The sequence below is a fragment of the Tursiops truncatus genome, chromosome X, assembly GCF_011762595.2.
Source record: "Tursiops truncatus isolate mTurTru1 chromosome X, mTurTru1.mat.Y, whole genome shotgun sequence".
NCBI classification, from domain to species: domain Eukaryota; kingdom Metazoa; phylum Chordata; class Mammalia; order Artiodactyla; family Delphinidae; genus Tursiops; species Tursiops truncatus.
In genome coordinates this window covers 25,091,471-25,118,150 of record NC_047055.1, presented here as the reverse complement: position 1 = coordinate 25,118,150, position 26,680 = coordinate 25,091,471, and the positions used below count along the sequence as shown (strand labels likewise).

General features: G+C 35.9%; 1 protein-coding gene across 11 annotated transcripts in view; it reads right to left on the bottom strand.

Moving 5' to 3' along the window:
* The window catches only part of THOC2 (THO complex subunit 2), a 103,701-nt gene extending 77,326 nt beyond the window's left edge, over window positions 1–26,375 (bottom strand). For 9 of the 11 annotated variants that reach the window (XM_033850014.2, XM_073799097.1, XM_073799098.1 and 6 more), the window contains exons 1-6: window positions 26,252–26,375; window positions 11,915–11,973; window positions 7,783–7,874; window positions 5,563–5,614; window positions 1,395–1,465; window positions 407–528 (exon numbers count right to left, since the gene is read on the bottom strand). In XM_033850014.2, coding sequence (XP_033705905.1) covers window positions 407–528; window positions 1,395–1,465; window positions 5,563–5,614; window positions 7,783–7,874; window positions 11,915–11,973; window positions 26,252–26,322 — 467 coding nt within the window. In that variant the 5' untranslated portion in view covers window positions 26,323–26,375. The remainder of the gene's footprint in view (window positions 1–406; window positions 529–1,394; window positions 1,466–5,562; window positions 5,615–7,782; window positions 7,875–11,914; window positions 11,974–26,251) is intronic. The other 2 variants (XM_019949479.3, XM_019949480.3) reach the window with 1 other exon arrangement.
* Window positions 26,376–26,680: the final 305 nt, after the last annotated feature.

The window sequence follows — 26,680 nt, the reverse complement described above, 5'->3', positions numbered from 1 at the left end:
CTTTGTCTATCTTTTAGGATAGAAAATAACAGTGATTCTTAAGGGACACCCCAATGTTAATTACACAAGGAAAGGATATCGCTAATAACATAACACTATTTCCATCATTGACAAGAATATACCTTAAAGCCACAGTTGTAAATTATTTTATTGGTAGTAATAAAAGCACTGAATATTATTTTAACTTCTAACACGGAAAAAAATTAACATTGGTTTCACACAGGTAAAGTTCACTGCTGACTCAATAACCATAGGCTACTCTTAAAAGGAAAAAACACAAGACACATGCTAACAGCAACAACAACAAAAATCTTCAAAACGCCTTTAGAAACTTCTAGTATTCAACATGAGAACTAAAAAGCATGCTCAGGTACTTGATCTGCAACATAAAAATACATGTACTTACAAGAGTTTTGTCTTGATTTTAACTGACTTTTGATTGAATTGCTGTGATTGTTTGATAAGCCCTAACGATTCCAATGTTTCTGGATCCAAGCGTTCCTTCAGAACTGTGTCTGAAACTAAATGCTGTATTAAAAAATATTAAAGGCCATTTTACTCCTCAGCATTCCAACTATGCATTCACAATATTAAAACATATTCGAAATTATTTTCCCAAATAAGAATATTAAAATCACCTTATATATATACATCAACAACTTTATTAAAAGGCTTGGAACTTCAATCTAACAAAAATGATGACTTTCCAAGTACTGAAACATACAGCTTTTTAAAACTTCACTAAAAATTATATGCCATGCTGTACACAACCTAAAAATGACAAGAACTACAGATGTAATTCTGATTAAAATTGAGTCTGTCAACTGAATTTTCTTTAAGATAATGCAGCATTTCAGCCTTCTTTGGCTTCTACTGTTTAAGTCAAATTCTATTGTCTGTCCTCGCAGCAAAGACAAGGACATTCTTCCAGGTCTGAGTAATGGCATTCCGCCTTGGTTTTAAATTTATGAACATAAAATGGTTTGCTAGACAATGATTATGATGAGCTCTAGAATTAATTATTTTTAAACTACCTCCATTCTTTTTCTCCTTGCCTAACAGTTTATGAAAAATTGTTCAGTTTAAAAGCTGTCCATATCATTTCTAGTCACTTGATAGATGCTTACCTTTTCCTTAGTTAGGAACTTACTAGGTCAGGAATATCACCAGAGGTTTTCTATGCATAGATAGTTTAAGTGATATGGTAGCATGCCTATTTCATAGAAAAAAATTAGCATGTCTAATTTTACAAAGCATTCCATTTCAAAACCCAAATCTCACCTTATAATGAACAGTCAACTGAATGTCAATACCCTCCTCCATTAACATGATTATCTGTGATTATAATCATTCCACATAAAATTTAGAAATGGAAAGTATTTTTTAAAACTTACCAAACATGTTAATACCAATTGTGTAAAATAGTCTCTCTTGCTTTTTTCTTCTAAACAATTTGTCTCAATATCTATAATGATGAAGAAAAAGAAAGATGAAAGTTTGATTTTTCTAGACTCCACAACTATAATAAGATACCTGTTTTCTTTAAAACTAGCTAAATTTAAAACTCCTCATTCTGAATTTGGGGAAAAAATTTAAACTGTGGTAAGCATAAGCAGTCCTTCATGTGCATATGAATACTTAAAGATTTATAAATTTTATAAATTATATATTATAAATTATTATATTATAAATTATAAATACTTATAATTTATAAATACTTATTAAAAACTTATATAAATACTTATAATTTCTCCTCATACTGAAAAACTGACCTTGTGACCAATGGCATATCCATACAATGGTAAGTTGATTATGGAGCTATGTGCTAAGGCACTGCAAGCAACAAAGCTTCCAAAAAATACTGTTTTCAAAAATGGAAACATTAGGGAATTCCCTGGTGGTCCAGTGGTTAGGACTTGGCGCTTTCACTGCCAAGGGCCAGGGTTCAATCCCTAGTTGGGGAACTAAGATCCCACAAGCCACGCAGAACGGCCAAAAAAAAGGGAAACATTCAAGCAAAGTTTAAACAACCACATGTCAGAGATGCTAAGGTAAAAAGCTGAACTGGGTGACAACGAAGATCTCTTCTAATACTAAAGATCCTATTACTCAGAAGATCAAACCCTTGACTTTGGCCACCTTGGTACCATGTTCTAACCAAGCTACTTGGTCACCAACTCTATGAAAACTGTATTAAAAGGTATTTTTAACATCCTATTTTGAATTACAATTCTAGTCAGCAAACAAAACTTCACTCAAGATTTTCATTTTCTTCCTACTGAAATATTTTTTTAAAAAACTGAGACCTCCTTGAGTTTCAGTACATTATTCAAAAAGTTTGTCAAACAATTTTCTGATCTAAAGTATAGAGGAAATAAACAATTAGCTCTAAATGGTAAGCATCAAAAACTTCAACCAGGATTAGCAGGATTACAAAATTGATCTCAGGATTGTTTTAACTGATTACACACCATTTTACCTTATTTTTAAAGTCAATTCATATTTAGAATGTGCTATAGAAAACGGCACCAATTTTAGTGATGTAATAAAAATTGCCCTCTAAAAGTTCTAGGGCTCCCCCAGACAGACATCCTACAACTGCTTTGCTTCAGTTTACTTTCTACTGCCATCACTAAGAATCAAAAGAGAAGAGGACCTATCATTAAACACATCCATATTTTCCGGGGCCTTCTCCACTTTTCCTTCTTGGACAGTGCCATCTCCCAATATTCTGGCAACTACAGCTAAGCACACAGTCAGCTCAAGCGTATTAAGGGAATTTCAGGGTGTAATTTATACAATGTAAATTGCAGTACAATCTCAATCTATCAATAAGACTTTTAATCTGTGTGTATCTCAACAATCCCTTCCAGGGACTCCTAGTTGTCTCCTCATTATCTAGTCTTCTGGTCCCTCCTCAGCCTAGAACTTCAAGGATACTGATCTTGAGGGGTCAGGACTAAAGTGGGCCTATTCTTTTAACCAATATCCATCTACCCTCAAAGGCCCTACAGTCCCTAAGATCTACCTCCAAAGTCCCCAAGATGAGAGCATTTGGGTAGCACGTTCATCCTCTTCAAGTAAAGTCTACTCTCCTCTCAGCCATCGGACCTGATTAACTCTCTGGGTTCTGACCATATTAGGAAATGCTTAATGGGACCTCAGTAAATTTCTTGGCTAAACTATCTCAATAATCAATATAGGACTCTACTATTCCAATTATGCTTTCCCTGTTTTCTTTATTCTTTTTGTTCTAACTTACGAATTCATTCATTATTTATTCATTATTTCTGACTCCTCAACCCCAAATCAGCACCTAGTAAGTTTTCTTTAATTTCCCTCTGATTTTCCTAAAAAGCCCTCAGCCATTTCCATCTCTAGGCCCAGTATCACCAACCACCTAACCCAGCTCAGAGGTCCCATCAGTGCATCAAGTCACATCAGACTCTCCTTTCGGGTTAATATAGCTCTCAGGCCCCCTCACCCTTACATGATTAATCTTTTAAAGGAAATTGTTATCTTAACCAGGGAAGTACAGCACTGATTTCTCTTATACCTGTTAAAATATTAGAAAGATAACATGATACACTAGAAAGATCATGGACTCTAGAACAAAAAAAACCCAGGTTCAAACCCTGCCTTATACTAGTTGTGTGGCCTTGAAAAATCACTTTTCTGAGCTTCGATTTTCTGATCCATGTATCTACTTTACAGAATGCTGTGAGGATTTAAATGAAATTAAATGCTTAACATACAGAAGGTGCTCCAAAATGGCACCTACATTATTATTACTGTGATCATCATTATAATTATCATCATCATTATTAGAGGTAGCTCACGTTCTCACTCCTATTCCCCTACCTCGGTCTGGGGTCACCCTTGGATCATTTTTTTTCTGCCAAGGGTGGGGGTACGTGAGTGAGGGGGCAGGTGAGGGAAATTCTCTTTCCAAGTTTGCCGTCCTGATCCTGCTTGTAAAAATGGACTGGATAGGCTAAAAGAAATTTCCCAAGAGCAACCAAACATCATCTTCATGAATTCATGTTACTAGTAAAAAGCAATGACTTGTAATAATAATTCATATTATATAACTAAATAACTATGAAGGGAAAATATATCCTAATAAAATAAGTCAATATAAAAAATTACTAGAACTTACTAGTAAGCTGATAATTGACGATTACCCAAAGAAAGATATAAAATGTACTCCTGACACTATCAATGAATAACAGCTTCCACACAATGGTACCTACAAATCACTCTTTAAGTCTTACAAATTTATAGTAAAAACAAACAATTTTCTAAATTGAAACCTGTCTCGTGTTATATTTATTAGTAACATAATATAATATCTTTAGTGCCTGCTCTAAAAATTAAGCTTAAAAGGTTTTTGTTGTTGGCATAAATCAATCAATCCAATAGACAGCAGGAACAAATACTTTATCATCTAAACCAGGATAGTTTTAAGATTGAAAGAAGGCACAATTAATAATTACGCCAGGAGAACAAAACAAAAAGGGGACATACGGTCACCAGTCAATGGTCTTTTCATTTATCACTCACGGTCCACACACATTTTGACCTGTTCCCAACCTTACTGTTGTTATAAAATCTTAAACGTCCTGAAGGATCAAGGACCAGACATTTAGATTTGTTGCAGTCAAATTTGGGATTCTCAGTAAGACATTTAAGTAACCTATCTAATTCTAAGAGTTAAGATTAATGAGCTAAAGTAATTCATTCCAACTTGACAAAGTCTCAGAGGATAACTCATATTTTAAAGCGAATATTATAATGTTTGGTAATGTTTTCTAACAGGTCAAAGTTACAGAAAGCATAAGACTGATGAGGAAAACTGTGCTCAAAGATACTTTAATTCAGATTTAAAATCAGAGAAATAAATTTGTAATATACATTATTTTTTAAATCCATGCCTCCCATGGAGGGACACTACCTTTTGTTCTAAGTCAAAGAAATATTCCTTTCTTATCTTGCATGAATTCTTATTTATTCTGGACAAATAGAGAAGCTGCTATTTCCAAAGTTGGTTTCTCATCCTCAAAACAAAAGTACTTTTGATTACTTTGGCTCTTCTTGCTCTCTCTAAAATTAAGAAGAATCAAAAGAGTACAATAGTAAAGTAAATACCTCTTGAGTATCCTAAGTTTGAGATTCTGACATTCATTGATAATCTGCACTGAATAATATTAATTAGGTGGTTACTAAAATCTGAATAATTCAGACTAACTTATCTTCAGAAAACTTGGCCTTTTTACTTGAAATGACTTAATTTAGCTCAATTTTATATAAAGATACATTCTGAAACACTCAAACTATTTGAATTATAAACTAAAACTATTTAAAGCTAGCTTATAAATAGTAATTAAACTCACATCTGACTTATAATATATATTCCCTGTAAAGTAAAATATATATATATTCTAGATTTGTAGAAACATTTGTAAAATCCGCAGTTTGAAAGACAGCATTTTATTTAACACAGTACATTAATTTACCAAACAACACTTTTTACAGGTGAAATAAAGGCTTATTAATACCTACCTAATATGCAGAATACGTCGGCAAGAATGGAGGGCATATCCTCACGAAATTCCTAATTTTAAAAAATACAATTATTCATAGTAAATACTAGAATAGCACACTAGCAATTATTATGGTTTCAGAAAAACACTCTTCAGTAAAACTTAAAAACAAAACCCTAATACCACTATGTTGACAAATAAAAGTTTTCAAGTTTCATAATATAGAGAAAATTAAGAGGGAGATAATGGTTGAAAAAAATGTTTAAATGTCTACCATGAAATAACTTGAGTTTAAAAAAAAAAAGAAACTTAAAACAAGCACCTCAGGAAATAATAAAGAACACAAATGAGTAACATTTTTCCAGTGAAGTTTCATGTCAGAAACCACTGGAATTTGGAGTACCTTACACCTACCTAAAGCAAGACTGTTAAATATGGTACATTTTTCATCTAAAACTTTAAATGTTGTGCTCATGCCTGAGTCAACACTGATCTATGCAAAGATCATAGTATTATCAGAACAAAAATCTAAAAAATGCAATAATAATTACAAGCTGTTGTCTCATAACTCAAGATTCTCTGAAGATGAAAATAATTACCAAAAATCTATCTTTATTTTCTTTATGCACTGATGTTTGCAGCCTTTGGAGAAACTGACCCGAAACTCTCCCCTCATTTCTGGATGAATACTTCAGCATTTATCCTAGATTTGTCTCCTGACTTCCCACTCCCACACCCAATTTTAGAGCCATTTTCCATTAGTAAGGATCATAGTTCAATTATTGCAATTAGTTTGCTGGCACTATAGCAACCCTAAAATTAGCCTACTTTCAGAGAGTAAAGGAAAGAAATATAATTCTAAAGAAAAAACTGGTAGCTGTAAGAGACAGACAAGATATGTTTCTGTGGCTAAGATATGGGACAGTGCAATATAGGACTATGAGAATCTAGCCACGACAAAGAATCCAGCTGCAGAAGTATATATATCACTAAGGACTCAAAGAAAGAGAAGCTAAGTAAGAACAAAACACACATTAAGTTCATTTGGACTATTCATTTTCAATAAATGTGAAAAGTATTAGAATCAAATTCCATTAACACACTAAATCCTATACTGATGCCCAATTTACAGAATGAAATAACCTTCATTGCCGATCAGACATTAGTCTCTTCTTAAGGGCTATGAAATTTGGCTATGTCTACTTGAATGCAAGTGCTCCAAAACAATAGAGCAAGACAAGAGTTTTCAAACATGGAATATTAGTTGTTGAAGAAATAGACTACTCCAACACAAGCTAATCAGATAGAGACAGTTGAGAGGTAAAGGAGAAACTCATATTGAACCTCTACTGTTCAAATACATCTCAACATGAGGGGGGGGAAAAATCACAACTACTAAACATAGAAAGTCCTTAAGACCATCCTCGGGAAAGCACAAAAATCATACAAAGAAAAAGGCTACAGAAGCTTAAAGCAGCACAGGGGAAATTCATACTGACATCAAGAAACTCCAGGTACCACCTCAATAATACTTATTATGAAAGCTGTTCTCAACTGGGCAGATAATTTTATTTATACAAGTGTAAAACCCAGCCTAATAATAATAGAATAATACACCACTTGTAATAAAATGAAACTTAACTCCTGCTTTACAATAAACACCCTTACAATTTGAGAGTTCATCTTTCAATTCAAATACCAAACAACCATGGAAAGTATCTGGTCTGAATCTAACTTAAATTTTCTAATAAATAAAAGAGTGAAACAGAATATCCACTTAAAGGTTAGGGGAAAATCTAGTTATTTTCTAAAGCAAACAACAAACAACAGGAAAATTAGCATCAAGCAAACATTAGAATCATACAACCTCAATTTAAAATAATTTAATCCTCAATTTTTTTAATACATTCAATTTCTAAACATAACCACAAACAAAAGAAAATGCCTTGTTATGCTATACTGGGAGAACAGTCTAACCAAATTATTTTTTTATAGGAGCTTTTTTTTTTTGTCCTCCCAGCTTACGTAATATTTCCTGCTCTACTCACAACCAGAGAAAAAGATTAAAATACCTATATTTCTGTCTAGCAACAATGGCTTACCAATATTATCTTAAAACATTCACTACTATAATTTTGAATAAAATGAAACACAAGTTATACACGTCAGGGATCCTTGCATCAAAGGCAAAAAGAAATATGTAACAATTATCAAATTTAAAAAACATATATATACTTACACTAATGTCATTAAGAACATTAGATGCCTGTTCATGCTTTAGATTTCCTTTAATGACATGGCATGATAACTCATAAAGAGCTTGCTGGAAATCTGTCAAACATAAAAGAAAGAGTATAATGACACAGTCTCTTGAACATGAAAGGTAGACTCTCTAGGGGAAGATCTACGTATTTCCTACTTCTCGGAATTATTACAAACATCAATAATGATTAAGAAAACTATACTTCTAATGCTTCTCTCTAGCAGACTTTTTCCTTTTATTTTCACAAAAACAATACTTAGAGTAGAAAAAAGTTAACCTTGACTCCACTACTATAACATAACTACTGCTTGAGCACTTCCTTGCAATCTTTTTCTATATGTCTACATATTTTACATACTTGCATTCATAGTTTACATCATTTGGCATTCTGATTACCTGACAAACATTTCTAAAAGCATTTTCTCGTGCTACCAAAGTCTACGAAATTATTTTTAATGAGTGCATAGAACTCTAGCAAGTGAATATAAACTAACCATTCTTCTCGCCAGGAGATTCACAGGTTTTTCTAACTATATTCAGATTATAGTCAATTCAATCGCAGGGCTACACTGACAACAGATAAGGAATAGCAGTAAATATAAAATTTAATTTTACCCATATCCTACTGTCAGAGAAATTTCTCCCCAAAATCTCATTTTCTCCTCTATTTCCATCAGAATTCAAACTAAAATACATTCAGCCCTCTGTATCCATAGGTTCTGCATCCACAGATATGGAGGGCTGACTTTAGTCACTGTACAATGCCATTTTATATAAGGGACTTGAGGATCCTCAGATTTTGGTATCAGAGGGGGCTCCTGGAACCAATCCCCTGCAGATACTAAGGGATGATCGTAGTTACATATGTACATACACACATAAAACATCAGTCCTATGAGAACTGTCAACCACATGTACAGTAGTCTCATTCACTATTAATCAGCATAGCCCCCCTTTCCTGGAGAAGGAATTTGAGGAGGGGGGAGGAGTTAATGGTCAGGTGAACACCTCCTTTCAGCCACCTTTTTCTTTAGTCCCATACACTAAAATCTTTATCTCCTTCCTCTCATTAAAAGTAGGAAAACAAGTAGCTCTAAAAACATTAATGTAAAATAAAGTCAATTTATAATCCACTTTTGAAATAAATCAAAAAATCTTTCAGGGCAATATAACAAGTTAAGAAATCAAATATCTGGGAGTTCCCTGGTGTTCTAGTGGTTAGGATTCGGTGATTTCACTGCTGTGGCCGGGGTTCAATCCCTGGTCGGGGAACTGAGATCCTGTAAGCTGTGCAGCGTGGCCAAAAAATAAAAAGTTAAAAGAGAAATCAAATATTTAAAAATCTTCTCCTTTGGTCTACTACTAGCCACAAAAAAGGAACATAACAGAAATCAAAACGTTTATCAATCCCCCTTTAAACAATGAAAATAGTATTTTACAATGAAGTAAATTCGTCCATTAAATTATTCACAAAAGAAATACAGCCAGATTATCCCAATTCCTTATGAAGAATCCATTAAATATATTCTACCTTTTTCACAAATATGCCTTCATTATGCTTATAGTAAACTATATAAAAACTAAAATGCAAAGGAAAAATTTCTGTTAGTACGGTAGGAATATGAGGTCAATTTCATGCTTTCAATTTCCATTAATAAAATGCTTTTATAACGAATAATAGCCATTTGAAGTTATCCAGTTAACTAAGATTTTTTAAAAAGCAATCACTCTTAGAAGCACAAAACAGCTGAGCATCATAAACTAAATTCCCGTAAGAATATGGGCTCACAGGGGCTGAGGGAATTCTAATCTTAATCAAAGGAGATTAAAGTAGAGAACAAATGGCCCAGGTCATCTTGCTGACACTAAGTGACATAAAAACAATCACAATGTAATCCACAAAGTAGCAAAGACAGTCCCCAATTCACATGTTATTTAAATGCCCATTTAAGTGGCTAGCCCTGCAAAATCCACAAAGCCCTGCAGAATCTACACTAAAGCTGAAAGCCCTGCAAAAAAGCCCTGCAAAATCTACACTAAAGCTGAAAAAGCCCTGCAAAATCTACACTAAAGCTGAAAAACTTTACATTTACAATGGGGAGGAAAACTTACAACCCTTATAATTACACAGAAAAGAATAAATGCTAACGTTTCAGAAAAAGCAGCTTTAAGAACAGCCACAAGTAAAAGGGACTTCTAGACATTCTTTGTGGAATTTGAACATTTTAGACACTAGTTCTTGGTTATGTCGAATATCACTAAGACTACTCATGTTTATCAGCCATCTTTACAACGTTATTTTATGGGGGTGTGGGAAAGAGACTTATAAAAAGAACAAGGAGAAGCAGCGTGTGCAAGGGAAACTGCCTGCCTGAAATGAAATCAATTTGAGGGAGAGGCACAAAGGGAAAAAAGGGCACAAGGAACACCACCCAAACTCAATCCTCCTGAGATAGACGAAGGAAATTCTGAAGAAACAACATTCAATTCCCTGCATGGACTACCTACTGGGGCCCTCAGACCAAAGCTTGATTGTTGGCAGATATCAGCCAAAGAGTGTTATGCACTGAGGAAGTAGGCAAGGGCTCATATTAAGGTAATATTTAATTTCTGATAAAAGTAAACTTATCTACAGAAAATTATCTCATATTTTTTTATTTAAAATAGAATATTGACTATAAATTATTTTTCCAGATTTGAAAAAAAAAATGTTATGGGTTCTATCCCCAATGAAAGCTACACATGAAAATGCTTTAAACTTACTGGGCATTACTGCTTTTGTTTTTGCCCCTCCTTTTCTAAATCCATATACCTAATTTTATTTATTTTTTTTATTTTTTATTTTTTTGCGTTATGCGGGCCTCTCACTGTTGCAGCCTCTCCCGTTGCGGAGCACAGGCTCCGGACGCGCAGGCTCAGCAGCCATGGCTCATGGGCCCAGCCGCTCCGCGGCATGTGGGATCTTCCCAGACCGGGGCATGAACCTGTGTCCCCTGCATCGGCAGGCGGACTCTCAACCACTGCGCCACCAGGGAAGCCCCATATACCTAATTCTAAATTAATGAAAGTTAAATAGCAAGTCCTTTAAAATTAACATAACTAAAAATTTACACCCTGTTTAATAACATTTTACTTAATATACCATATTTGTGATATGCAGTAGTAAACAACTCTGTTCCTTTTAATGTTTTCCATGACACTACCTTTAACAAGATCCCCAGATACCACCTAAACATAACCAGCTTTAGTAAAAACACTGAACCTCAGTTTCTGGAAGTTTCCTAGTGCCAAAAAGATCAGAATAGGTTTTTTTTTCCGTGCTAGCTCTTCTCTTCTGTTTATGATTGATACCTAGCCTGTATAAGTTTTACTACAGCTAGCCACTGCTGAAATGTAGGTAAATATACCATGTTACAATTATAAAAGCCAAGCAACGTTATATGACTATTATGCAGGTCAAAAGACAACCATATAAAGAGATATATAGTCTTACTATAACTATAGTTTTAATCTCAATTCTAATATATTCATATAAAAGCTTTATATAATGTGAATATCTTAGACCTTTTGCTTTTATTCATAAAATTTAATGGAAAACAGGATATTTATTAATTTTGACCAAGCCAAAAATAATAGCTATGATACTTTATTTATTTATTTTTTTTTGGGCTGCGTTGGGTCTTTGTTGCAGCGCGCAGGCTTTCTCTAGCTGTGGCGAGAGGGGGCTACTCTTCATGGGGGTGCACGGGCTTCTCATTGTGGTGGCTTCTCTTGTTGCAGAGCACAGGCTCTAGGCATGCAGGCTTCAGTAGCTACAGCAAGCAGGCTCAGTAGTTGCAGCACATGGGCCCTAGATTGCGCAGGCTTCAGTAGTGGCACGTGGGCTCAGTAGTTGTGGTGCACAGGTGATAGGGTGCGCGGGCTTCAGTAGTTGTGGCTCGCGGGCTCTAGAGTGCAGGCTCAGTAGTTGTGGCGCACGGGCTTAGTTGCTCCATGGCATGTGGGATCTTCCCGGACCAGGGATCAAACCCATGCCCCCTGCATTGGCAGGAGGATTCTTAACCACTGTGCCACCAGGGAAGTCCTATGATACTTTTAAAAGTCTTACCTCTAGAAGTTGAACTATCATGGCTTTTATTTTCACTGAGGATCCGGCATAAATGCAAACTAGAATAAAACAAACAATCTGTATTAATTTCTAATCCTAACATAGATAATCCTTATAGAGCAAATTATATCAACTAAAAATATCTGGAAATGTATCAGATATTTTTAAATCTATTAGTTTATAATTTAAATAAACCTATAAACCCTAATTGGTCAGAACTGGAGGATGCTAGTGAATCAAGTCATTATTTTGAAAACTGGTAAATAAAAGAATGAAAATCAAGCACTTATTCTGCCTTTTGTATATGAACGAATAGTTAATAAGAAATGCCTCTGTTAGTATTTCAGCTAACAAACAAAGGAATGGTAGAATTAGAACAGCACCATTTTAAGGTCCCTAATAAATTAAAGGATCTAGGCATCTATTAATGGCTGTTCACATCACAAAAGACAATCAGATATTATGTGCCTCCTGATCCTGATATACAAGAATACACCACCACCTATGAAGTTGTCTTTAAAGGGGGGGGGGGCAATAACTTAAATTCAAACTGTGAGAAACTCTATAGGACAATGGCCCAGTCTCTTCAACAAATATATTACAAGGGAAAATAAAAGATGGTGCGGGATCCTTAGGGTGAAAAAGGCTTAAGAGATGTATCGATCACAGTGTATGGCTCCTTATTTGGATCCTGTTTCAAACAAATATTTTAAAAATTAACATTTATGAGTCAACTGGAATATTTTATAACTTTTTAAACGATAGATGCTGAAATATCTACACATGAAATATTTACTTCAAAAGTATGGGAAAATGGGTAGGGTTATAGATGAAACAAGACTGGTTAGCAGTTGATAAATATTTAAGTTGGTTGATGATTTCATTGGGGAGCTATTATATCTACTTTCTCATCTGAGACTTTTTTCCTATAACAAAGTTTAAAAACAAAAAGTTGAAATTTTTTCATAAAATTAAAAAAAATACTTGTTGTATGGTGAATATTTCTTCACTAATTTAAATACAGCAAAGGATAGATATACAGTATACAGTGAAAAGAGGTATGTTTAATTGGAATTCCAGAAAGAAGAGAGAACAGGGCAAAAGCAGTATTTGAAGAAATAATAGCTAAGAATTCAGTTTTCCAGAACTGAAGTGAAATCCGTATCTGGTTATATCAATAGTAAAACTACAGAAAACCAAAGACAAAATCATTTAAGCACCTGAGGAAAAAAAGGCAATTATTACCTTCATGACTTCTCAACAAGAACATTTGATAGCTGGAAGATACATTCAAGGTGCTAAAACAAAGTACCTGTCAACCTAAAATTCTATACCCAAAAAACACAGTTCCAAGAAAAGACAAAATAAGGACTGAACTTCAGACTAATAAAAATTGAGTTCACATACTAAAAGAAATGCTTGAGGACATTCTTCAGGCGGGATAAAAATGATCCCAGAAAGAACCTTAGAGTTGCAGCAAGAAATGAGGGAAAAAAGTGCTAAGTATATAGGTAATTCTAATTTAATATTAACTGAATAATAATAATAGTGACTTATGGTATTTAAACATGTGTAGTATTAAATATAGAGAGATAGATATATAAATGGAAAAACACTGAAATACATCAAGGCTAACGTGGGTTTATCCCAAATACACAAAGTTGGTTCAAATTAACTCACCACATTAAACTGACTTTTAAAATAACACAATAATTCAGGAATAGGTTCTATTCCTAATTTTCTAAAAGTTCTTTTATGCATAAAAGACATTTGACAAAATTCAACTTCCATTCACTATTTTTTAAAAAGACTTTTAGAAAATCAGGAATAGAAAAAAACTTATAATTTGATAAAGTAGCAGTTCTGATAGTGTGGTTCACAAACCCCTGATCCCCAAGACACTTTCTAGAGCTCTGTAAGCTCAAAACTATATTCATAATAATACTAAGACTTCATTTCCCTTCTTTTGCTGTAATGACATTTGCCCTAATAATTCAAAAGCAAAGGAAGGTTAAGACGGTTAGCACCTTAACATTTATCAAGGCAGTAGCACCAAACTGTCTCATTGAATTCTTCATTATCAAGAAATCAAAGGAAAGAATATAGCCAGTCTCATGTAAGATGTCACCAAACTGTTTCATTATGTATTTCATGACCATTCACAAACAAAAGCCAGTTTCACTTAAGAATGTCCTCGATAGGAGTGACCTCAGCAAGATGGCAAAATAGGAAGCCCCAGGCCTTCCTTCCTCCCACAGAAACACAACTCAACAATACACATATCCAATTCCCTTTACGAGAAATTCAGAAACCAGTTAAGAGGCTCCTGCATCCCAGGCGAGGACTAAACCAGCTGCATCAAAGCTCGTAGGAAAACACAACACACTCTTTCACCATAGTCCCTCCTCCTGGCACACCACCACACAACTGGGAGGAAATTCCCAATTCCCAAATTCTCCCTGAGGAGGGAAAGAGGAGACTGGACTATATATACCTCTAACATTCTGATTGGTTGGGGGGGGGAGTGGGCAACAGCTTGGCAATCTCTCCCTCAACGGAGAAAAAAGAGTGTCCAATAGCCCAGCCTTTGGGGAGGGGGGACTGCCTGAGAGACTGGTTTCTGTCTAGCCTGACTTAGGGCACTGATGGCACCCAGCATACTCTAGCTGCCTGGGAGCCACTAAGAACAAAAAGAGCTGGGTGCTGTGCTGCTGCTTCACAGGACCCATGGTACAACAGATGGACACCAGAGAATGCAAGAGAGTGCCAGTTTCCGGAAAAAAAGAAACTGGAAAATCCCTCTCATCTGGAATCTACACATGAGTCCAGAGAAGACATATCCAGAGAAAAAAATTGAGAGGCCCCCAGAATCTATAGCCAAGCTGATTGGTAAAGGCCTTCCCCTGTACTAAAGCAGTCCATAAAGACTGGGATAAGAGTGTTTTTTCAAATGCAAGGATACCAACACAAATTACAAAGAACATAAAGAAACAGGTAAAATGGCCCAATACAAGAAACAAAATTAGTCTCCAGAAACTGATCCTAAAGAATTGGAGTCATATGAATTATCTGACAAAGAATTTAAAATAACCATCATAAAAATGCTCAATGAGCTCAGGAAAATGATGCATGAACAAAATGAGAATTTTAACAAAAGGACAGAAAATTTTAAAAGAACCAAATTTTGGAGCTAAAGAATGTAACAACTAAACTGAAAAAGTCACTAGAGAGCATTATGGATAATTCAAGAGCATTATGGATAGTCATATACAAAAGAATGAAATTGGACACTTCTTACATCATATACAAAAATCAACTCAAAATAGATCAAATACATAAAAATAAGACCTGAAACTGTAAAACTCCTAGGAAAAAACACAGGGGGAAAGCCTCATGACATTGGTCTTGGCAATGATTTCTTGGATATGACACCAAAAGCACAATGAAAGCAAAAACAGACAAGTGGGACATCAAACTAAAACTTGTGTGCGCAGCAAAGAAACAATGAACAGAATGAAAAGGCAGGGGACTACCCTGGTGGGCCAGTGGTTAAGACTCCATGCTTCCACTGCAGGGGGCATGGGTTCCAACCCTGGTCAAGGAACTAGGACCCTGCGTGCCACACGGTGCGGCCAAAAAAAAAAAAATGAAAAGGCAACCTACGAAATGGAAAAAAAAAATGTTTGCAAACCAGCCATGTATCTGATAAGGGGCTAATATCCAAAATATTTAAGAAACGTCTACATCTCAATAGCAAGAAAAAAAATCTGATTTAAAAATGAGCAAAGAATTTGAATAGACATTTTTCCAAAGAAGACATACCAATGGCCAATAGGTGTATTAAAAGATGCTCAACATCACTTATCATCAGAGAAATGCAAATCAAAACCACAATAAGGCATCACCTCACACTTGTAAGGGTGGTCATTATTAAAAAACCCCAAACAAACAAACAAAAAAAACCAGAAATGACATCTGATAAAGGACTATTATCCAAAATATACGAATAACACTTAAAACTCAACAATAAGAAAACAAACAACCCAATTTAAACATGAGCAAAGACCTTAACTGACACCTCATCAAAGAGGATATACAGATGGCAAATAAACATATGAAAAGATGTTCCACATCATATATCATCAGGGACATGGAAATTTAAACAATGAGATACCACTACACACCCATCAGAATGGCCAAAATCTGGAACACTGCCAACGACAGAGGCTGGTGAGGATGTGGTACAACGTAACTCTCAATCATCACTGGTGGGAATGAAAAATGGTACAGCCACACTGGAACACAGTTTGGTGGTTTCTTACAAAATTAAACATACTCTTACCTTACAATCCAGCAATCCCACTCTCCTTGATATTTACCCAAAGGAGGTGAAAACTTATGTCCACACAAAAACCTGCACATGGATTTATAGCAGCTTTATTCATGACTGCCAAAACTTGGAAGAAACCAGGATATACTTCAGTAGGTGAATGGATACATAAATTGGTACACTGACCCCATAGAATATTATTCAGCACTAAACAGAAATGAGCTATCAAGACATGAAAAGACATGGAGAAACCTTAAATGAACACTAATAAGTCAAAGAAGCCAATCTGAAAAAACTACATAGTATATGTTTCCAACTAAATGTCATTCTGGAAAAGGCAAAACTATGGAGACAGTAAAAAGTTCAATGGTTGCCAGGGGTTAGGAGGAAGGATGAATAGGCAGAGCACAGAGGATTTTTAGGGCAGTAAAAATACTCTGATACTATAATGATGGATACACATCATTACACCTTTGTCCAAATGCATAGAATGTACAACACCAAGAGTGAACACAGAGGTAAACTTTGAATTTGGGGCAATTATGATGTATCAATGTAGGTTCATCAGTTGTAACAAATGTAACACTCTGGTGGGGGATGTTGATAATGGGGAGGCTGTGCATGTGCGGGGGCAGGGGGTAAGGGAAATTTCTGTAACCTCCTCTCAATTTTTCTGTGAACCTTAAAACACCTGTTTAAAAAAATTAATTCTTTAAAAACCAACAGAAAATAAGTGTTAGGGAGGATATGAAGAAACTGGAAACCCTGTGCACTGTTGGTGGGAATGTAAAATGGTAAACAGTACGGAAGTTCCTCAAAAAATTAAAAATAGAACTATCATACAATCTAGCAATCCCACTTCCAGGTATTTACTCATAAGAGTTGAAAAGAGGATATCAAAGAGGTATTTGCACTCCCATGTTCACTGCAGCATTATTCACAATAGCCAAGAGATAGAAACAACCTAAATGTCCATCAACAGATGAATACATAAAGAAAACATGGTGTATACATACAATGGAACATTACTCAGGCACAAAGAAATCCTGTCATATACAACATGGATGAGCCCTGAAGATAGTATGCTAAGTAAATCAGTCACAGAAGGATAAATATGGCATGATTTTACTTATATGAGGTATCTAAAGTAATCAAGCTCATAGAAGCAAAAAGTAGAATTTCGGTGGTTGCCAGGGGCTAGGGGGAAAGAGAAATGGGAACTTGCTGTTTAATGGGTATAAAACTTCAGTCAAGCAAGATGAAAAAGATCTAAAGATCTGTTGTACTACACTGTGCTCACCGTTAACAATACTGTACTGTACACTTTAAAATGTGTTAAGATTTATCTGATGTTATGTGTTTGTATCTACAATAAAGAAAATGTCCTTAATGAAGTAGTGAAAATTAATTTTAATAAATCCTAGCCCTGAGAACATGCCTTTTTTAAAAATACATATTTTTAATATTCTATGTGACAAATTGGAAAGTATACATAAAACATTTCTGTCACACACCAAAATACCATGGTTGTCTCCAGGAAAATCACCTATACGACTGTTTGAATTCTGAGCTGAACTAGCTGCTTTTTCACAGAACACCATTTTTACTTGAAAGAAATGACAAACTATGGTTATTCGGATTTGGGTCTTTGGCAGGCATTTTCTCAAAAATGAACCAAGAGAGCCAGTCACTTCAAGAAAAACAACTGAGAGTATTTGTTGCCAATGAGAAAATGTAAGGTTTCAAACAAAAATTAGAATTTTGGAAAACTTTTATCTGGCACCATGGACTTGGCTAGTTCCCAATTCATAAAAACTTTCCCGATAAGTTCAGTGATGATACTAAAGAATGTGGGGGGTTTTTATATTATACAATGTATTGTGTCAATATTTGGAAGTGCTGCATCATTCAGTGAACCAATATTTTCCAAATGACCAATGCATGACGTTGCAAAATAATGCATGGGTAAAAGACAGATTCCAAGTAAAAGAGAGACAATTGGATTTCAATTTAACAAAGTACAAAAAGTACACTGATATGGTTTTGGATTTGGCATTGCAACAAACCATTAACAAACTACCACCTGACAAATTTTGACATGATATCAAAGAATATCTACAATTATCTGAAAAGGTTACTAAAATTCTCCTCCTTTTGCCAACTATTTATGTGTGAGGCTGAACTTTCTTCATATACGTCAACCACAACAATATATTGCAACCCCTACTTCACAGCACACATAAAAATCAACTCCAGTTAGATAAGACTTAAAAAGGGAGAGCAAAATAATGTTTCCAGAAAATCATAGGATAAGTTCATTAACCTGAAAATGGAGAGAAACTAGTAAACCCAAAAAAGTACTAATCAAAAAGTAAAAGATTGATAAATTTAACTACATTAAAATGAACAACTTCTGCTCATCAAAAGTCACCACCATAAGAGTGGAAGTACAAGCCTAAGAATAACAAAAGATATTTGCCACACATACAATGTAACCCACAAAGGGGACAAATACAGACTACAGAAAGAACTCCCACAAATCAATGAAAGAAGTGCAAACAATCCAACAGAAAAATGGGGAAAAGATATAAAGAGGCATTTCACAAAAAACCAGAAATCCAAATGGCCAATAACACAGAAAAAGACGCCTATGCTACTACAAATGAACGCATATGCAAAACAAACAGACTCACAGATATAGAAAACAAACTGTGGTTACCAAAGGGGAGAGGGACGGGGGGCGAGGGGAGGGGGAGACAATTTAGGAGTATGGGATTAACAGATACAAACTAATACGTATAAAATAGATAAGCAACAATGATATACTGTATAGCACAGGAATTATAGCCATTACCTCATAATAACCTGTAATGGAGTATAATCTGCAAAAATACTGAATCACTATGCTGTACCCCCAAAACTAATATAATATTGTAAATAAACTACACTTCAATTTTAAAAATTGGGAACAATGCCTATGAAAATATGAGCCCCAAGAAAATAACATTAGATACATATTATATTGACCAAAAATTTACAGTCTGACAATATTAAATGTTAGCCAGGATGTGAAGGTGAACTCTCATACACTGCTGGTGGGAGTATATTTTAAAATAGTTTGGCAGTATCTAGCAGAGCTAAAGTTAATCACAATCTAGAACCTAGCCACACATACAATGTATGTATTCTACAGTTCAGTATATATCCCACAAGAACACATGCTGTGTACACTAAGATACCTGTATAAGAATGGTTCTATTGGCACTGTTGGTAACAGCCAAAAGCTCAAAACAACAAAATTGTTCATTGGTAGCCTAAGAGATAAATTGTGGTATAGTTATACAATGGAGTATCTTTTAACTATGAAAATCAAAGAACTGCAAATACTTGCAAAAATATGAATGATTCCTAAAGACATAATGTTGAGCAAAAGCAGCCAGATACAATAGAATACACCCTCTATGATTCCATTTATATGAAATTCAAAAAGAGCAAACTTAAACTTATTTGGGTAGCAAAACTGTAAATAAAAACTAGAGAAAGCCATAAATGTCAGTTACCACAGGGGAGATAAAGAGGGTGCAATCAGGAAGGGGGATTATGTTGACTAGAGCTGGATATGAGTTACATGGGTGTGCATCTTACAGTGATTCTTTAAGCTCTACATTTAGATTTTATGTACTTTTCTGTATTTTTTTAATTTCACATTTCAGAAAAAGAAATATTCTTATTACAAGCTGTACAAAGCTCTAACGAAAAAGAAGAGAACCAATGAATGCGCATGTTTCTCACTCTTTTATGTCTAGCAATGCTCTTTCCATAGTCAATAAAACAAGTAACTTTAAGACTTACAGAATATGCTTATATATCACATCTAAGGTGAAATATGATGCCACATGACAATCATCCACAGAGAGATTATCGACTTTGCAGATTATGCATGCCCTTGCAGTTCACCTCTCTGTGTCTTGATTATTTCAATACTTCTTCATCAGAATGAGCAGAGTACGGTTCAATAAACTTTTCCCAGTCAACAATTCATTTGTAGGTCTCACAAAATTATTTTCAAAACCAAAGAACAAAAATACCTTGCCACTGAAGAACAATTACTAAATTAAATCTGCATAGTTTGAAAATCTCATTTAGTTATTAGTTTTTAACCAATTCCTATTAAAAGAACAAAAAAAAACTTTTCAGAGAGCACCTTAGAAATGGTTAAATAAGCTGATTTAAGTTTGACCCCAAGTACTTTCAACTACTTCTGAGAACCAGATAGGCCTTCCAATGTGTTAAGACAGTGGGTAAGCTTTTAATTTCTCAAAATAAGTTAAACCTACCACAAACTTACCTCAGATAAAAAAAAATCAATCTTCATTACATTAGGCAATACAAAAATATCTGCTTCAAGACTATCATCAGAGAATATAACCTAAAAATGTCTGATACTTAGCTCCTTTTTTGTTAAGAGTAAATATATAAGAAGGTGCATCAAGGCTGCTTCAATATTTGCTATAAAGTACTGAAACAATTCCCCCTTGTGGTTCTCACTGTCCCCAGAGGTTCGTTTCCCTTTAGAATGTAGTAGCAGGAAATACTGCATCTTTGACAGAAGAATGCAAGGGACATCAAGTAACTCATCTTTCCCTTCGTACCCAGGCTACTAAAAAGCAAGGTCAAATATTCCTTCTTACAATGAATGTGTTTGCTTATTCACATTTTCAATAGCTTCATTTTCTATTTGTTTTAATAAGCTTAATGCAAATGTCTTTTGTTATAATCCTTCCAGTGGGGAGGGGGGAATGTCAGTGTTCCAAATCCCACTTAATCTAATGGTACAGTCATTGTTACATAATTTTTAAAAATCATTGAAATGTAATTTCATCTTGTCAGTCACAAGGCCACAAACATATTCATTAAAGGATGCAGATGATAATGTCATCATGAACTATTAATAAGCATCTCAAAGATTTGCTCAAATTGTGTAAGGAATCACTGATGGGTTATTATGATAAGGCAACTTACTTGTATAACAGATACTTTTATTTCCCTAGTATAAAACACTTCTGCCTTAGTTGTTGGAGGAAACTAAAAACAATCACTAAGAATTTTCCCCCAATCAGTAGATTTGTCCCAGCTCTTCCCCTAAGTAATTCACTAACAGAAGTATCCTTAAGTATCCTAAGTATCTTTAAGTATCCTTAAAGAAACAATTGTTTCTGAATGTTGGGTGTCTTACTACAGCTCTCATACAGTTTTAGTTCTCTACCCTAAATTTTAAAGGGAGGAAAACAAAACTACCTCCAACAGTTGCCCATTTTAATGTGGTTTTAAAAATAATCAAATATTCTGCCTCGGTACAAATTCAAATGATTATTTTAGTCCTTTAATAACCTCCAAATAATTGAGTTTACCATTTTTTCCACTTTTATAACAGTTTGGTGCTACTGTGGAGATGCTATCTCAGGCCCCTGAGAACAAAGAATATACTTTCTGTCAAATTCCTGTGAATCTTAAACTGAATAAAATGTCTTAAGTTCTTCCAAGAACTTAATGTTATTTTGCAAATACTCTTTAACATGAGTATTTGGCTTTCCGTCTTACTTGGTCCTATTTTCCAGTAAAAAAAAACACAACACAACCTGCACTACTTGATTATGTTCAACATCTCAAAGTTGGCTCTACATATAAAAAATTGATGTCAATCTGTGCTTCAATTAATTTTTAAAAACAAAACAACAGAAAAGGCTGCATTTTGTTAAGCAAGTGCTACCTCTATTATCATTGATAGAAGAGAGACATAACCCACAAAAATGAATATTGGGACATGTAGTTTTATATTGAAAGATGCATTTAAGAAAATGAAAATATGCACTTATGAGGAGGAAAGGGAACAGGAAATCTTAAAAAAGACAACAGAAGTTCCTGCTCACAAGTACATTAATAGCACTCACACTACCTTAACTAAAGAATAATTTAATTTTTCTAGCAAACAAAGAAAGCAGTAGCCTGGAAAAATGTTCTGATACTGCTATAACATTTTCTGAAGAATGAATTTCTCTTACCAGGGAAATAAGACCAAGACTTATGAACACAGGTCAAATGAGAAAACAAATGCCAAATGAAAAGTAAGACATAAAGAAATGGTTTCAGATAAAGCTTCAGCTGAACTTAGAGCACCTTTTGAAGAAAAAAAAAAGACTTAAATACTAACACTGAAGTTTCTTAGAATTATTATTTGCTATAAACTCCCTCCTCCAACTTCCCTCCAAAAAATTCAGGACAGACAACATTTAATGAACATCCAAATGTACTTCCATAAGTTCTGGAATATGTCATCTAGTAGCAGAAGAAGAAAAAGAATGGCACCAAAACATTTGGCGATTAAATTTTAAAACTTTATTTTAACTACCAGTAATTAATAAGGTAACACCCAACAAAAATTTCTAATTGATGTATAATTTTTTTAAAAGAAAGAATTAAGTTCTTTAAACAGACAAATAGATGATATTCAACAAATACAAGTATTTCAAAATTAAACTAAGTATTGACATGAGGCTAACATCTTCAGATTAAGAGCTTGGAATATAAATCCTCCATTAAGGTTGCTTGTGACACAAAGAAATGCTGAGCTCACTGTGTTAATCATGCCTACTAAAAACAAAATTCTCCCCTGGATCTACCAGTACATGCAAGTTTATTAGCTTAATCGTGGCAAACCCTATGCTAATATGAAATCATCAAGAAACTAGAGCTCTAATTCCAAAATTAAAGTGATTAAATCCATATCTTGCATATGTCGCAGAATTTCAAAGAGTTTGTATTAAGATGTGAAACTCTGAAGAGCAGATCTAAGTGTTACTGGAAAGGACAATTATGTTTTGGTAGTCCTCCTCTGTCCTTTTGCTATCTCTTGGAAAAGATCATTTTAAGAATTCTGTAATTTACCATGAAAAACATAATCAGTATCTCTGGAAACAACAGATTAGCTAAGTATGTGATGGACCATTCAGATAGGCAAAATACAGTTTTTCTTTTCTCCCTAGTTACTTAACAAAATTTATTCTTCAAAGCCAAGACTTTCCATCTTAATAGACAGTTGCTTTTCATGAGGCACAATTAAGAATTTGCCCTCTCAAAGTTATAAAATATCCCATGCATTGCATATGTTCACTATGCTGCTGAAGTTGACTACAACTCCCAGAATACAGACTTACACTGCTGAGACAGACAAGAAATGAACTAATACCTCATGAAACATATCATGCAGTTTTTTAAAAAGGTAACTTTCAGTCAAGTTAAAGCTCATCTGCTAATTTATCTCATTAAAAAGGAAAAATCCACCCAAGATATAATTTTAAATACTGGTCATACCTTAAAAGCCAAATATATAAATGGATTCATTAATAATTTGGTGGCACATTTTTTTTTAACATTTCCAGCTGCTGGTTTATATTTTAAGAAGCTGTTTTTCAGACAAAAGAAAGGATTTTTTGTAATATATTTATAATACCATTTTTTCTAATAAAATGAAAATGCTAACTCTATCTTTAGCAAGATACAAAAATTCCAAAGTTAGACTATATGCAACAAAGTTTTCAAAGAGGGAAAAGAGGTCCAGTAAATGAAGACTAAGCACTGGATGGTGATTTGTTTGACTATTTCATACAACTAACAACTATTTACACTATTTCATTATTGTCACACAACTCTCTTCATGTAACAGAACAGAGTTATAAAACTGACTAAACTGATCTGGATCTACTATAGTTCAAACTACATTCCACAAGCCATGCACTAACTACATAAACGTTAAGTCCTAATAGCAGTTTTGAAGCAGCTCTTCAAACACAGAAATTATGATGGGTAGCATGGATCATGTAAATATACATAAAGTGAATCCAAAATTCCATTTTGACTAGGTATTTCGACTTCCTACATGACTTTTTCTCCAACCACTGCCAGTCAGAAGCCAAGCAGAATTTCCTACCCTGAATACCACTCATTCTAAGGTGGGAGTCATAGTAAAACTGTCAAAAACAGTTAGCTAGAAGGAGGAAGCTGAGCAATCTACAGATGACAGTCCCTAAATAACTGTTGGCTTTAAAAGTAAACAAAACAACAATGAACTGATTTATCCGTTTTGGGGGGTTATCCTAATCGAATATAGATGAAAATGATGGTTTGGTTTGGTAACTTCCCATCCTGCCTTCCTTGCACACAAGAGACTTAATAGCTATTTGTTAACTAGCAAGTACAAGGATTTGGAAAATGTTCCTAACAGTTAAAAATGAATGCTTATCAAACAGACTTCTCTGGCAGTTAACAAAATAAGCTCTCTAAGCATATGCTAGAAAGGCTATGGGGGGTGGGGGAAGGACGGGGACGGGAGGGTTGAACCAAAAGAAAACGTGAGACAGTCCCCACTCTTCAAGGGTCTCTCAATTCGTTAGAGTACAAGAGTATACATGAAAGAGTCAGAGACTAATTAATTGCTAACCTGAGTGGTACAGACTTTAAGTGCAAGAGCTGTCCAAAGAAGTTTAAATATCTAAAGATTGGAATAATAATATTACTTTTAATAGCTATCACTTGAGTACTTACTATAAGGCAAGTGCTTTACAGGCGTTATTTAGTCTTCACAACAATGCTTTGAGTACTTATTATTCCCAATTTACTCAAGGGGAAACGGTCAAAGTGGTTAAGGAACTTACCCAAGGTCACTCGGCTAGTTAAGTGGCTAAAACTGCCGCTTACCCAGGCAATCCAAGTCTAGCGCTCACACTAAGACTTCATAAGGCAGCGCGAGCGCGGCAGCGGGGTGGGGAGGGCCATATAGGCCGGCGCTATTACACGCGCAAGATCGGCCGACGCATTCCCCACGTTTCGTTCCAAGTAACGAAGTTTCAAAGATCCGTATCTCGCGCCAGCAACCGTAAACTGACTACGGGGATCGGCGCGCAACCACGGCAAAAACGGCTAACAGGAGTTAATCTAAGACGGGGCTGAGCTTTAATTAATAAAGCGATTCAGAGGAAAAAAATTGCAGTAAGTTATTTGTTTTAAAATCTGGGGTTTGTTCCGCCGCTTAAGAGAATTTTCCCCCCGAGACAGGGAGAGCTGAAATTCGGGGCAAGGAAACCGCGGTTATAGCAAATTACTGTTTTCTGTATTACTGAAAGGAAAAAAAAAAACAAACCCAAGTTTTGGGTCTACAGGAAACGCGTTATTCTAGGTACACAAGAACCTTGGAGAGTTGCCAAAATTAGTTGCAGTCCCAGGACAAAATGGGGTTTAGGAACATTTAATGACGAAAGTTGATTCCAACCCGAAACGGCTCTAAGGTGAAAAGACGGAGCAAAGAAATGCCGGTAGGTCTTCGGGGAAAGCGGCAATCCTTGCTACACTTCGCCCACGGGCAGCGGCGCCGCGCGAGGCCGGGACAGTCCGAGAGACAGCTCCCGGAGAGGACGAGAGGTGCCAAGCGGGGTTCTTCCCGAAGCCCCGGGCTTCGCGGCGGCGGGCGGAGAGGAGGGGAGGGAGTCCGGGACGGTTCGGACTTCGGGCAGAGGAGGCGCCGGGCTCCAAACTGCGGAGTCGAACGGGTGCAGAGTAAAGAAATGGGACAGACTGAAACTCCGAACCCTCCCGGCGCGGCCCCGTGAAGAGAAAGGAGCCAAGTGAGCTCAAGCGATGAGGGGGACAAAAAGAGACGGAACGAAAGCGCAGGGACCCGTAGGGACAAAACGAGAGTTCCGCTAAGAGGCTAAAAAAGACAAGCTCCGGCGGGCAGCGGGGCTTTCTGGGAAGCCGGGGAAGGCAGGAGGTCGGCGGCGACTACCAGCACCTCTCATCCCCGAGTTCGAAACTCCTAGACAACCATCCACACCCGCCACCCGGATGGGGGAGGGGACACCTCTTCCCCACCACCACCTCCCCACAAATATGAGAGCAAGGCTGACGCCCGAGCCCAGCCCGGCCGTGCGCCCGCCTCCAGCCCGGACACTCACAATTCGCCTCTCCCTGATTTCTCCCAGTTCTTTATCCACTCTACGGGAACCAAGACAGTCGCGGCCGCCATCTTCCCCTCACTAGTAGCAGAAACCCGGATGTGTAGCACGCGAGCGAGGGGTCAAAGGGGAGCACCGCCCACGAGGAATGCCGGGAGTCGCGAGTTCGGTTTTCGATTTCCCGCCCCACTTTCCACCCCACCCTGCGGAAGGCCGAGGCCCTGTTGCCAACCAGGTGGCTGGGACCCGTGGGTCCCATCGCAGAGTGACTACGCTGGCCGGGCCCTCTGCAAACCTTGCCCCCCCTTCCCTTTAGGACAGGAAAAATGCCATCCCCAGGCCAACTCGTAGCCTTTATCTTCTTCCGTAGCATCTACTCCAGACCGCTAATTCAAAATTGTGTTTTTTAAAGCACCTAATATGTGCTAG